We start from the raw sequence: 14,903 nt of genomic DNA on the forward strand, positions 1-14,903 counted from the left end.
TGAGAGGAGAGAACAAGGGCAGAAGTGAGCTATGTGCCCAGAACAGATGTCTTTCTCCCTCCCTGAAAGCACAAAGAGGAGACAATATGGGCTTCTGCCCTCAACCTTGGAAACTGGTCCTTCTCAACCCCCCTCAGAGTGGGAATCAACAAGGGGGAAGAAAACCCTACCATGTGGTGATTTAGGACCTAAAGAGGCGCATCACAGGGTAGCCGGAGTGAGTCGAGGGGAACAAGTAAAGCCCCTGGTGCACACAAGAGCTAAATCCAGGACGGGGCATTTCTGTCTCACTTCCTCGGCACACTCAATGCACACGTGGGGAAATCTCTGAGCTCACAGAGGAGATTCGTGGTACGGAAAGTTGGAACCTGATTCTTCCTGTTCCAATTAGCTGTGGATTGGTATGGCCATGGCTTACCTAGCATGTATGAGACTCTAGGGGAGAGGCGGGGGAGAGAGAGAAGAGAAAAGAAATATTAATGTCACAGGAGTTCCCAGGTCTATCTAGCCACTCTGATCTTAGTGACAGGGGCTGGAGGAGGACAGGCACATGCACATGCACTCTCATTGTCCACCCAACAGCTGACCAGAGTCTCCACCCTCTGTCCACCAAGTGGGGAAAACCAAGGCACACACAGGTGATGGACGGACTAATGGGTACACCCCTGAGTTCAATGCCCAGCCCCTACCTGCCTTGAGGAGTGGGTTACAGTGAAGTGAGGGAGGCACAGGTCATAAACAGCATTTCAGGGTTGGCAAAGGACTGGATGGGTTCCAGTTATACACATAAAAGTCTAGCTCTGTGTTGGTGTTTTGAATGGTCCCTGTAATCGTTGCCATAGTTACCACCAACAGCATCATTTTTCCTGACTCTGGCAGTGTCCCTAGCTGGAAGCAGTAGAAAACCACCCCCACCCAACCTCACCCTCCATCCTCACAAACTTTCTTCTTGCTCTGAGAAGCACCCGTTGCCCTCAGCCCTGGAGCCTTGGATTTTGGCCTTCTGTCTCCTGCTATCCAGGACAGTAATATCGTGTTCAACCTGAAGGTAAGTGTGCAGACCTCAGAGCAAAGTGGGGACATTGGGGAACAGCTGCTATTCTGTGGCCATCCAGGGTCCAATACCTACATGGCATCAGGGTATGCAGTTGATGAAGTCAGACCCTGAGTACCCTGTGAAAGCCAGCAGGTAGAACTTCATGCCCCACCCACCGGGGTCCTGACCTCAGACCTTGACCCTATGTATGTATGGGTCCCTGGGTCTTTCTCTCAGGCAAGCTCCTGCCAAACCCCAGACTTCTGCTAACATTGCAACATGGCCTCAGGACAGAGGTGTCCTCAAGGATCATACAGCCTTAACTTCCCTGGATGCCTGGATCCCTGGCTGTGTAGCTGTGGGCAGGTTTCTTCGCCTCTCTGAGCCTCAGTTTCCTTGACTATACAATACAATTCTTAGGAGACAATGAGATGAAACCATACTGGCTTCCCAGACAGGAAGCACTCAGGACCGGAGGACCTCTATAGAATACCGCACTGTACACCTGCAGGGAGTGCTCCCCGTGGGTGGTGTGCATCCCAGACCTATTCTCAGGAGTCCCTTGAAGTCACAGCATGGGATGGCTTTCTCTGCTCTGTTGCAGTCTGAATCCTCCCTTCATCTAAAGGGTTTGAGAGGCTGAAGCGTAAGTGAAAAGCAAGCATTTCAGTTACTGTAGCCTAGTTACAAGCTAGGCACAGGCAGCATGCATCCACAATCCTGGGCACTCTGAAGATGGAGCCGAGGATCATCCGAGCTGAGGCATTAGGGGCCAGCCTGGGCAGGGTAGGGAGATGCCATCTCTTTACATGTGAAGCAGAAGGGCAGAGGGAAAGGTGGAAAAAAGAAACTGAGAAACGGATGAAGGGGGGGTAGAGGAAATCTCAGGGACTCACTCGGTCAGGAGTGGAGCTGCGCGGTACCTGACAGTCAGTCATTGTCTTCATCGATCTCAGCTTCCTGACACAAATTCGAGGATGCAAAGCAGAATGGCTTCTGTCTTAGTCTAGTTTGTGTTGCCAGAACACAGTACCTGAGTGGTTTATAAACAACAGGAGCTTGCTGGGCTCATGGTCCTGGTAGCTAGGAAATCCAAGAGCATGGTGCATCTTCTGGGGAGGGCCTCCATGCTGCATCAGCCCATGGGGGGAGAGTGGGGGAGGGGGAGAGCGGGGGGGGGGGGCAGCCAGGGGTTGAGCTTACTTTCAAACGGCCTCCTCCCACCTGCAGTGACTAGGTCACTCCTGCACCAGCACTAACCATTGATCAAGGCCCTGTTACACTGGGATGAGGTTTCCATCACGAGAATTTGGGGAGACAGCTTCCCGCTTCAACACAGTTCTTTCATTCCAGGTGGTTATGGGATACAGTGGATGCCCGGTTCTGTGTCTCCTCAGGCCAAGCTGCTGGACTCACAGGCGAGGGTGACCCAGTGGTTCAACAGCTCTGTGGCTTCCCTGGCGGGGACCACCCCCGACAGGGCCCCTTTCAGCCTGCTTGTGAGGCAGGACCTGGTGAATGCCATTGTGAACACCCTGGTCCCCAAGGAGGAGCTTGTGATCCTGCTTACATTTGTGGTAAGCCCCACTGAGAACAGAGGATGACTCACCTCTGTGTCATCTGCAAGGAGACTGAGGTGGGAACTCCCAGTAATGATCAGCTCTGCCCTCCCTTCAGAGAGACCCTGTGTTCTGAAGTTCGATGCTAGAGCCAAAAGTGTCCCTTAACATCCAACTTGGGTCCTGGTTCTGCCTTAAGGGAATGGGTGTACCGGTTTCCTCCTCCAAATATCCTGGGGGAGCTCATGAGCATTCTGGATCCTGAGGAACCCAGAGATGGTGCCTGCACCCCAACAGCACAGGTCGCTAACTGATCAAGGTCCTCATTTCTCCTGAGCCTGAGTGCCAACACACACTCTGATCTTCTTACTGCAGCCTGATCAATGCAACTGACTCACATCCCTTCCCCTCTCCAGATTCCTGAGGTGGCCCGAGAGCTACAGGCGAACATCAAGGAGATCAATGCAGAGGTGGGTCTGTTTTTTCACCTGCAGCTTTCTGGGTGCTCACTGCCTCTGTCCATAGGTCTCTGTGGTAGAGAACAGATGTGGGCTGTTCTCGTTTTCCACTCTGGGGACAAGATCCCCTGGAAGCCCAGAGACTCCTCCAGTCTAGCAGAGAAGCTTGAATCTGATGGGTGGGCTGGCGCTGAGTGATGAGGGTCACTCTAAGCCTTGCTCCAGGCTGAGAAACCAGAGAACATCCACACAGGGGCCCTGGAAAGGACAGAGACTGGAGACGCCACAGGGGCCATGAGGGCCTGTGCGCTGTGACAGGACGTGCAGGTCTGATGTCTTTCCAGGCAGCAAACAAGCTGGGACCCACCCAGATGGTGAAGATGGCCACCCAGAGCAGCCCCCAGATCGTGCTGAAGGAAGGAAGCGCCAAAGCAGCCCAAAGTATCATCCTGGAAGTGTTCCCAACCAACACAGATGTCCGGCCCTTCTTCTCCCTCGGCATTGTGAGTTCAAGTGGCTGTGGCACAGGACAAAGACTGGGGAGGTCTTCCTGGTCATTGTTCCCAATTGGGGTGTCACCCAGGAACAGGGAGAGGAGGAGGAGGAGGAGGAGTGATGAACCAAGAGTCAAGAACTTTGGGGGCCCATCAGCCAGTCATTAGCCTCCAGCAGCCCTAGGGACAGAGGGACTGTAACTCCCATCAAGGCAGCTACAGTCCAGCTAGGGGAGTTTTCAGAGAATAGGCAACACGCAGCAGCTGAGCAACAGCGCCCCTCCTGGAATGAAGGGGTGGGTCAGAGCAGGGCAGCAAGCACATGCACTCCAGAGGGCAGAGAAGACTGGCCAAGGGTGGGCTCATGCGTGAGGCCAGCCAGGCTTACCCAAAGAGGGTGAGCAGTACCTGTTGTGAGTAGGAGTTGACTCCTCCTTCTAGCGGGGTCTCTATGTGCAGTTCTACATTACACAATCTCAGGGGTGCCTTTCTAGACTAGAGGTGTATTGGTTCCTCCCAGAGAGTTCGTCTTGACATTCCGGCCTTGCAGTGAAAGACAGTGTGGGAGCCGACCTTCCAGGCCAGTCCCACTCCCCCATGACCCCTCCATGACTGATGGGAAGCACTGCAAGAAAAAGTGGTTCTTGAGGCTCCACTATAATGGAGCCCAGCACTCGGCCTCTGGGTCAAGCTGATACAAGTCTTGAGCCCTGAATGCCAAGCCAGACTTCGCCTCTGAGCTTTGCAATTCATATTAATGGTGCTCAGGGCTTACCAGAGCCCCTGACATCCTCTGCCCCTCGGCTTCCTCCCGTGGACACCAGGGGGCTGACAGGGCCCCCTAGAGTGGTGGTGGGGCTTATTGGAGAAAGCATTTGAACTGCCTGACGCACAGTGAGCAGCCAGCCAGTACATGTTGACTGTGTTGGAATTGTCGTCCCCAGGCCTGAACTGTCACTTGTGAAACAGGCACTAGGGCCTGGAAAGTGAGGCCCAGAGAGGTTAAACTGTTTCCCAAGGCCACAGAGCCAGTAGCCGAGATTCGGGTCAGCTCTCCTCGACCGCGATCTTTCCTGTATAACCCTCCCTCTAGAGACATTCTCTTCAAAAAATGGGGGCTGGGTTCTCTTGTTGCAGGAGACCAATTATGAAGCCCAGTTTTTCACAGAAGGTGACCGGCTTATGCTAGACTTCAGTAACGTCAGGTAAATAAATGTGTGAATCTGTGTGAGGTACTGCTGAGGGTTGGCCCAGAGCAGCGGGTTTCTTTAAACCGCCAGCAGGGGGCACCAGAGAGGGCCGATGGCGGAAGGCTGCCTTGCCAAGCCTGGTCCACCCTTAAGGGACGAATTCCAAATAGAAAAGGAAAGGACTTCACAGGAGCCACAGAGCAAGCCAACCCCACCACAGGGCTGCCATGCACCACCGCAGGCTCCCAATGGCCCATTCTGACATTTTTCATGACAAAGAGGTGACAGCCCCAGATACGAACCCTTGGGCCTAGCACAGAAATGACATCTGTGCCCCCTGCCCGCCCTGCAAGGTCAATCACCTTCTGTCCCAGACTGAGTTCAGGGACTCCAACGGGAGGCTCCAGTGATAAAGTTAGGCTCAGGGAAGCATTTAGATCAGCCCACACCGGGTAAGAAGATAGCTAGGTAGAAGATGATAGATAGATAGATAGATAGATAGATAGATAGATAGATAGATAGATGATAGATAGATAGATAGATAGATAGATAGATAGATAGATAGATAGATAGATAGATAGGCAGACAAATAAAAAAATAAAACTATCAAACTTTTCCAGGCTGGCATTTCTACACAAGTAGTAATTAGGGACCATCTAGAAAGGACTTTTGCTAACTAGTTCACCAATCCTCCCTCACTCCTGGGTGATTTTCCGCCTTTGAACCACTGTCCTCCCCGTTCAGAATGTGAGCACCATGAAGCGGGTTCCTTCCCTGCTTCACCATTGTCTCCTGAGAGCCTGCCTGGCACACAGCAGGTCCTCAATAAATGAAGTGCTTGACTGAGTCCTCCAAGGGACCACTCTCATGGGTATATCTTCTGTTACAGTATTGAGCGCATCAAGCTGATGATCTCAGATATTGAACTGTTTGATGTAAGTATTAACAGATTACCTCTAAGGGCACCGGGGCCAGAATGGGCCATTCTAAAATGAGACACCGCCCAGGAGCTGCACAGGAACCCCACTGTGGGCTGGGGGTCTTCTCACTATCCACCAAGTTTGGCCTGCAGACTCCCTTTCTACTGGGCACCTACTGTATGCAGACATAGCTGAGAACACCAATCACTACAGACGTGCACCCACTCTCTATTGAAAACAAAGCCCTTCCACTGACCCTGGGCGGCCCCCCCTCACTGGTCCTCAGTTTCCCAAGTTCCTAGCCTGAAGAAAGCTCAGCTAGGCTGAGTCTTTGGGGTTTTGTATTACTTTGGGTTTTGTTGTTGCTATTGTTGTTGTTGTTGTTGTTGTTGTTGTTGTTATAGGTGGTGGTTTTGCTTGTTTGTTTTCTATTTTGTTTTGCTTGATTTTGTTGGTGGTGGTTTTTCTTTTGTTTTGTTTTGGAGACAAGGTCTCACCATGTAGCTCTGGAGCTGGCCTTGAAACTCATGGCAGTCCTCCTGCCTCTACCTCTGATTGCTGAGATTGTAGGTGTCCATTACCACACCTGGTGCCTCATTAGTGAATTTTGGTTTGAAAACAATATTTTAATGCAAGGCTTGTAAAAATCGGGACATCTGACTTTTCTTCAAAAGCAGAATTCCCTCGGGGAATTCCTGAGTGTAGGGCATTTTCAATGAGCCACACCCAGAGCAGTGAGGGCCTCTTCGAAGTCTATCTGGTCTGACTACGGCAGCTCCAGCCTGCAGGAGACCTGGTATTCCAACACATGTCTGTGGCTGCCCTTGTCATGGGGGACAAGTTAGGAAACCTGTATTAGCCCAGAGGACCTGGCAATCAGCCTGGTAATGGCTTCCTTCTTCCTCACAGCCTGAAATCCTGAAGGGCACCCTGACCAAGATCCTTGAATACACATTGCTGCCCAATGAGAATGGTGAGTCCCTCAGCCCCCAATACCCTCTCCTAAGCTGCTGAAAATCCTGCCTTCCCCTAGGGCGCCTTTTATTCATGACCAGCTGTCTTAGTTAGGGTTTCTATTGCTGTGAAGAGACACTATGAACACAAATCTTATAAAGGAAAACATTTAATTGGGGTGGCTCACTTACAGGTCAGGGGTTTAGTCTATTGTCATCATGACAGGGAGCATGATGGTGTGCAGGCAGACATGGTGTTGGCTACATCTTGATCAGAAGGCAACAGGAAGTGGTCTGTGACACTGGGAGGAGCTTAAGCATAGGAGAACTCAAAGCCCACCACTACAGTGACACACTTCCCCCAACAAGACCACACCTCCTCCAACAAGGCCACACCTCCTAATAGTGCCACTCCCTTTGGGGAGCCATTTTCTTTCAAACCACCAAATTCCACTCCCTAGTCCCCTAAAGGCTTATAGTTATAGCATAATGCAAAACTGCATTCAGTCCAACTTCAAAAGTCCCTATAGTCTATAACAGTCTCAAATTTATTTTAAAGTCTAAGGTTCAAAGTCTCTTCTGAGATTCACAAAATCTCTTAACAGTAATCCCCTAAAAAAATCAAAATCAAAGAATAGATGACATACTTCCAGCATATAATGGCACAGGGTATACATTATTATTCCAAAGTATAGGGAAGGAAGCATACAGAGGAAATACTGCACCAAAGCAAGACCAAAAACCAGCTGGGCAAACTCCAAACTCTGCATCTCCATGTCTGATGTTAAAGTGCTCTTCAGATCTCCAACTCCATTCAGCTTTGTTGACTGCAACACACTTCATTCTCTTGGGCTGGTTCCTGTAGTCAAATTTCTAAACAGTCTTATTAAATAAGAAACACGGAGCCAAATACAGAGGTAATAGCCAAAGAGATCAGAGAACTATCAAAGAGCCATGACTACCTTATCTTACCACCTCGCCACTGTTGCTTCCACAGAGAGTTTCTTCCTGTCTGACTTGTGTTTTTATTGCCTTTCTGTTCTGCCTTCTCATTGGCTCTAAGCCCAGCCACATGACTTCCTCATCACTGCTTGTCTATACAGACCTCCAGGTCTCTATGGTTGGTACTGGGATTAAGGGCTCGTGTCACCACACTTGGCTGTGTCCTTGACCACACAGAGACTTTGCCTGCCATGTGATTGGATTAAGGGCATGTGCTACCACCACCTGACTTCTGTTTATGGCCCGCTATGTGACCTCTGATCTCCAGGCAAACTTTATTTATTAACATACAAATAAAATCACATTTCAGCACAATTAAAATATCACCACAGGTTCCACTCCCTGTTTGCAGCTTTCCTCAGCAGGTATCCCATGACTCTGGCATCTCCAACATCTTGGGATCTCCAAGGCAATCCAGCTTCAACTTTATAGCTTCATGCAATGGCCTCTCTAGGCCTCCATTCAGGGACATCCCTGACACATGGTTGGCCTCAGTGACTTTCTTTAGACATGGAAGCAAATTCCATAGCCCCTATCTTCTATCCTAAACTCTAAAGCCAGAACCACGTGCCTGAAGCTGCCCAGTTCTGCTGCTTGCTGGAGCTGGAACATGGCCTCCTTACTCATCTTCACCAGCTTTCTGTTTTTAATGGTTACCTTCACTGCCTAAGCTTGGCTGTTCTGGATTTTGCTCTGTAGACCAGGCTGGCCTCAAACTCAGAGATCCACCAGTCTCTGCCTCTGGAGTGCTGGGATTAAAGGTGTGTGCCATCACACCTGGCTCTAAGACTTTCTTTAATTCCTTTTCACAAGTAAGAAACTTATCTGGGGGGATAGTGCCCTGAGGTCACTGCTCTCTTTATCCCATTTGTTAATCTGTTTATCTCCTTGAACACAGGATTTATCTCTATTCCACTTTCTGGTGCCCCTTTTCTCAATCTGCACATTTTGTATTTTTTATTTGCTCAGCTTGCTACTTTTCATTATTAATCTTCATCAGAGTTAACACTAGTAACCGCACAACAGGGTCTATCCTAGGCTGTTTGAGATTCCCTCCACCAAAAGAATTAACCCAAAACTCTTCATTTGAGTCTCAGGTAGACTCTTAGGACAAGGTAAAAAGCAGCCACTTTCCTCACCAAAATATCACAAGAACAAAGAACAATCTCTAGGCCACAGGCTGACATTCTCTGATTCCCCACAGTTCAAATCGTTCTTGGCACCACTGTCTCCAATGCTCCTACTAGGGTGGCCCATTAAGCAGGGTTTAAAGCTTTCCACTGCTTTCCTAACCCAAAGTACCAAAGTCCAAATTCCTCCAAACAAAAACATGGTTAGGCCTATCACAACAATACCCTGGTCCCTGGTGCCAACTTCTGCCTTAGTTAGGATTTCTATTGCTGTAAAGAGATACCATGACCATGGCAACTCTTATAAGGAAAACATTTAATTGGAACGGCTCACTTACAATTCAGAGGTTTAGTCCATTATCATGGCAGGGAGTTTGGAGGTGTGCAGGCAGACATGGTGCCGGCTCTAACTTGATCAGAAAGCAACAGGAAGTGGACTGTGACACTGGGAGCAGCTTAAGCATAGGAGAACTCAAAGCCCACCCCCACAGTAACACACTTCCTTCAACAAGGCCACACCTCCTAGTACCACTGCCTTTGGGGGTCATTTTTTATTTCAAACTACCACACCTACCCATCCTCTAAGCCTAGTTCAAATTCTTTCTGCTCCAAGGAGCCTTCCTGGTCACCAACTGGAAAAGACGTTCCTACCTCTCCCTCTGCCTCCCCCTCCTGCAATTCCCTCCCAATCTCCCCCTTTGCCTCCCCTCCCAGCCTGGTCCTTTACTAAGGACAGTTCTAAGGCAGGCAGGGAAGAGCAGGCAGACACCAGATTCATAGGGCCAGCTGGAATCAGGTGCGAACAGACAGCTAAAACTCACTGAAGGGGCCATCACCAGACTGAGCCCAAGTGCCCAACTCCTCTGGCTGGCTGGCTGGCTTTGAACAAACTGCCTTGGGTTCTCCACCTGTGAAAGGGATAAATCCAAGTACTTTCCTCAGAGGTGGGAATGAGATGATGTATGTGAGGGGTGGGGAGACTGGTACCTGTGACATCATCACCTTTTTAATCTTGCTCTATGAACAGGAAGATCTCAGGTAGAGAAACTCCTGCAGTGGGTAATGGCTGTTGTTGAGCAAAAGCGTTAGAGGACGTAAGGTGCGCTGTGAGACAACCAGAAGATGGTGCCAGAGGGCCAGATAGGGCGAGGTGAGTGGCAGAGTAGAGGACAGGCGTGCAGAAGGATGGAAACAGAACAGGCCCTACGTACCAGATCCTAGGCTCACCTCCAGGAACTGTGAGCATGCCCATTGCTACCCAGGCCCACACTAACCCACCGCTCTCTGATTACATTTGTTTTTTCAGGCAAACTGAGAAATGGAATCCCCGTGTCAATGGTGAAAGCCTTGGGATATCAGAAATCTGTGTGGTCTGTGCACAAGGTGAGAGGCATGTGGAAACAAACGAGCTGTCTGGGCTGAGAATGGCCTATCTGCCACCACTCCTGGCCCTGCCAGGTGTGGACACCAGAAGTGGGAAATCAGCGCTCTCTCTTTCTCTTACCCCTTGACACCATGCACCCCTTCACTCACTTACTCAGGAATATTTCTTGATGGCGTAATATGGGCAAGGCATGGCTCCTAGCACTTCAGGCCGCAGAAACAGAAAGCACTGTCTCCCGGAAGAGTCTACACTCTAGCAAGAGAGACACCCATATAAACTAATAAACAGCACCAAGTCAGTAAGGGCTGGGAAGTAAAAGAAGGCCGGCTCGGAAGAGAAAAGTGGGACGCCGGTTTTGATGGGGTGGACAGGAAAGTCCTCTCTGAGAAGGTGATGTTTGCTGATACCTGAGAAGGCCCTGTGCATAGTGGGGAAAGTGTCTTACAAAAGGACCAGCAAGTTCAAAGGCCCTGAGGCTGAGATGTTTACTGTTCCAGGAAAGATGAGGAAGAGGTCTTGGATATGAGGTAGCAGCCAAGGACTATAGACCTCAGATTACACACACACATACACACACACACACACACACACACACACACACGCACATGCACACGCACACGCACATGCACACGCGAGCGTGTGTGTTGTTCAATAGATGGTTGATAAGCAAGTAACACTCCTGGCTTCTGCTAGGAAACGGTGGTAGCGGTGGCAGGCACCTCACACCCAGTATCAACCTCCACAGCGATGTCACACCAACTGTGCCATCATCTTCACACCTAGATCCTGAAATGGACCCGGTCTGAACTCCTATTACAGATGGGAAAAGTGAGACTCAATGACAAGATCTTCTCGAAAGCCACACGCCCTACTGGTGGCAGAGTGAACATTTGCAGTTGAAACCTGCCCCAATTTACCTCTTGCTTTAGCTCCAACTTCTGCATGAGCCAGTCAAGGAAGTGCCCATTTTGGTCAGCTGGCTAGTGGCCATTTATTAAGCACCTACTGCATGCAGACACTGGCCACATCAATGAACCAAACAGAAGGAAACCTCTGGCTCCGTAGAAGAGGGAAGGGTGCTAAAAACAGGGCGATGAGAAAGCCCACAGATGACTTGCTGACCGCCCTTCTGTGGCAAGGTGTTCAGCCTCACTCTGCAGAGGCACTTGGGGCCAAACCCTTGACTCTTACAAGTCCCCATTTGCCCCCAAGCTGCCCATTAGGACTATCGAGCTCCTGAGTCATTTAATTATGGAGAAATCCATAGATCTAAGCCCATATTCCCCCTATTTCCAAATGTCCTATTTTTGCTCTATTGGTTTCTCTGTGGCCAGCAATTCATTGATTGTGTTCTAGAGCTGGGTGACACCACACATTTAAATTAGTGGGAAGAGAGTGAAAAACAGAGTGAGTTAAAGCCAGCATGTGAGAGGGGATGGTAGAACACACGTGATAAGGGTCATGTGCTCATCGCTCACTTCTTTGCTTGGAGCTGAGAAGAGATCAGAAAACAATCTTGGGGGATAGGCCAGAGCAAGTTTTATCATTACATTTAGTTCTGTTTTGACTTTTTTTTTTTTAATAGACAGTTATTTAAAACCCAGGTGTCCTCTAGAGACAGCCAGGAATCTGCATTTACGAAATTTCTTAGAGCTCCACCGTGGGCTTGAGGACAACTGTCCTACACAATCCAGCCACTGCGCGCGCGCGCACGCACGCACACACACACTTTGACTGGGCCACAGAGTGCTGGAAGACACTACTGTGCATACACAAACCCTCCACTTCTGACCGTGTTATGTACTCTACACACATGTGTTCAGGGTCACGAATGTTTCCCCAGTACCCGGGCTTCCTTCATGGAGAACAAAAGGAGGGCAACCCCAAAAAGGCAGGAAGTAAAAAGCAAAGCAAAGCAGAAAACTAACCAGATTGACTCCTCTGCAATTCCAGGGTACCCTCAAGCTCACCCCAGCCTCCTCCTAGAACCCTGGCTCTCCTCCCTCCTGATGAAGACCTGGATAGTAGCTGGCCAGCACAGGCCAGGTCCCAGCTGGAAGAGCGGGAGCCATCTACATAGACTATCCCCTGCAATCAATAAACACGTGCTGATGGCTCTTGTTGTCAGGGTGGTTTTGTCCGGCATGGGAGTCACTCTGCCTCTGGCAGGCCTGGGATATAAACAGAGACATATGGATGGGGTTCAGACACCTCTGAGCCAACCTGGACAAGTCTTTGTCATGACCACAGAAGGATTGTAGTCACAGTTGGGATCACCTCCCTTTTGGGTGACTTTTGAGGGGCGGGGACATCCATTTTGTTGATCTTGTTGGTGTAGTGGGTTGTGTGCTCTCTGAGCCCTGTGGTTCTGAAAACAGACAAACAGGAAGCAGCTTCCCCTAGGTGGGCCTCTGTGCCCGTCTTTATCACATGGGGAGAGTCGTGGTTCTCACCTTGCAGAGCTGAGGTAAGGATTAAATGAAGCACCTGGTAGGCACTCAGCCAGAGACACCATGGCATCACAGGCCCTTGTCACCCGACCTCAGGGAACACTTTATCACCAAGGCCTTTCCTACTTAGACATGCGTGAGGGCCATTGACTCCGTGGCTTCCCTGAAGCCTCCGGGTTCTGGGACAAGACAATAGGCCTCTGTTCTTTAGGCCTGGGTCGTGCCCACACCCAACCACAGCCTTCGGTCACAGAAAAACCCTTACAGGAAGACAGGGGTGGTGTCTGGGAAGGGACAGTACTCAGTGTCAGAGCACCATCTCTGTCAGACAGAGGTCTGTAATGCCACCCGTTCCCCACAAGGTAGGTTCTTCCAAATTTGAGTGGCCAGGCATGAAGACCTCTCCCTAATATGGCCAAGGCTCTCCAAGTCCATCATCCCCTGGGGCCTCCTAGGGTGGCAGATGAAGAAGTCCAGGATCCTTACTCCCTGGGCAAGGAACAGCTCTGAGGCCCCAGCTCTCCTGTGGCTCCCATCCTCCCACAGGAAGGAGCTTGGGTACCCTCAGCAGCTGGTCACATCCCACTCCCTACGTTTGTGTGGGTCATCTCCTAGATACATGCCACTCAAATCTGGATACCAGTCTACTGCTGGGGACCCCGAACCAAGACCATTTGTTCCATGTGGGTAACACTAGAGGGATCTTAGAGGTGACCAATCACCTACCTTCCCCACAGACTGGCAAGACTCTCCTCTCACTAGGTGGCAAACTGGGGTTCTGGTAAGTCACCATCACCACCAATCAGCAGCCTGTCACTGGCTGCTCTTTCAGGCTCCTTCCCCACCCACCCTCTTCTGTCTCTACCTTCCAAGGGAAAGAAGAGTAAGTGCTCCTGAGCTGGCCTTTAATGAGAGGACCCTGAAATGCCATCCCTGACTACAGACAGGAGGCCCTAGAGGTAGGGGTCCCAAATGCCACAGACAAGGCTCTGGGCCTCTGTACCCTTCCTTGACAGAGGAAAAACTCCTTCTCTTTAATCTGAGTCTCAGAAACAGAAAAGAGAAAATTCCAGGTGAGGTCTTACATATTATCCTTTAGTGACACCCATCTATGATCCCAGCTCCTTGGAAGGCTGAGGCAGGAGGATTACTAGTTGGAGACTAGCCTGGGCTACATCATAAGACCATGTTTCAAAAAGACTCAAATCTTGGGCCTAGAGAGGTGTCTCAGTGGTGAAGAGCACTTGGCTGCTCTTCTAGAGGCTCTAGGTTCAATTCCCAGAGCCTACATCAAGGCTCACACCATCAGTAACTCCATTGGCAGGAAATCCAATGCCTTCTTTCCGGCCTCTGTACGCACCAAGCACACATATGGGTATACAAGACATAAAGACATGCAAAACACCCATACATGTTAAATAAAATTAAAAAGACCCCCACTCTTTGAGAGGTGGATCAGAGATTAAGAATGTTTACAGAAGACCCAGAACCTTTATCGGGAAGCTCACAACCAGCTACAGTTCCAGGGAATCTGGTGTCCTCTGGCTGCCCAAGCATCTGCATCCATGTGGTTCACAGAAACTCATTCAGGCACACACACGTACACATAAATTTAAAAAAAATAAATCTTATAAAAAGAGCCTAGTCTTCTCCAACATATTCCACCAAATCGTGTGACCATTCACTGCCAGTGTGGGCTGTTTGCTAAAGGAAGAGCTTCAGAGCAAGCCAAGGTTAACCCTGCACTTTCTGGGTATCTGCTGTTTCCTGGAACTCCATCTTCCACCAGGTTCTCATCCCTGAATCTCCAGGTGAGAGCTGGAACTCATGGAGGGAAGGGTGGGGAAGGAAGGAGAGACAAGATGTAATGATATTATAATCTCTAAGAACTAAATAAAAAAAAGAAAGAAAGAAAAGAAAAGAAAACAGGAGCAAACACCCACCCTGCTTGTGCCCTGAACTGTAAAGGAGATCCCAAGCCAACTGGAGACAGTCCTTCTGCTGTGGGGTGGCCCCATCATCACATAATGAAATAAAGCAGAGATTCTTAGCACTCAGTCGTGCTAGGTTCGGATCCAAGCTCTGCCACTTTACTGTATCACCATGAGCAAGTTGGGCCCAGAGCAGGACTGTTAAGAAAGGAGCTGTTCTCACCTAGCTAGATGCATACAGAAGCAAGGGGGACTGGATCCCCACAAGGCAGAGCCTCTGCACAGCTAGGTGGCAGAGAGTTCAGGCCTGGAACTGCTGTGTAGAACCAACAAATCTTGCTACCCTTTCTGGGCCCTGACATCAAATCCCAGCTTTCCCTGGGCAAGCTACCTGAC

At 49.9% G+C, this 14,903-nt stretch overlaps 1 protein-coding gene across 2 annotated transcripts in view; it reads left to right on the forward strand.

Moving 5' to 3' along the window:
• Bpifb1 (BPI fold containing family B member 1) overlaps positions 1 to 12,248 on the forward strand; it is a 33,436-nt gene extending 21,188 nt beyond the window's left edge. For both annotated transcript variants that reach the window (XM_037205327.1, XM_037205328.1), the window contains exons 8-16: positions 963 to 1,048; positions 2,434 to 2,613; positions 3,012 to 3,065; positions 3,398 to 3,556; positions 4,685 to 4,752; positions 5,627 to 5,672; positions 6,567 to 6,630; positions 10,049 to 10,125; positions 12,080 to 12,248. In XM_037205327.1, the coding sequence (XP_037061222.1) occupies positions 963 to 1,048; positions 2,434 to 2,613; positions 3,012 to 3,065; positions 3,398 to 3,556; positions 4,685 to 4,752; positions 5,627 to 5,672; positions 6,567 to 6,630; positions 10,049 to 10,125; positions 12,080 to 12,112 (767 nt within the window). In that variant the 3' untranslated portion in view covers positions 12,113 to 12,248. The remainder of the gene's footprint in view (positions 1 to 962; positions 1,049 to 2,433; positions 2,614 to 3,011; positions 3,066 to 3,397; positions 3,557 to 4,684; positions 4,753 to 5,626; positions 5,673 to 6,566; positions 6,631 to 10,048; positions 10,126 to 12,079) is intronic.
• Positions 12,249 to 14,903: the final 2,655 nt, after the last annotated feature.

The sequence above is a fragment of the Peromyscus leucopus genome, chromosome 4, assembly GCF_004664715.2.
Source record: "Peromyscus leucopus breed LL Stock chromosome 4, UCI_PerLeu_2.1, whole genome shotgun sequence".
NCBI lineage: Eukaryota > Metazoa > Chordata > Mammalia > Rodentia > Cricetidae > Peromyscus > Peromyscus leucopus.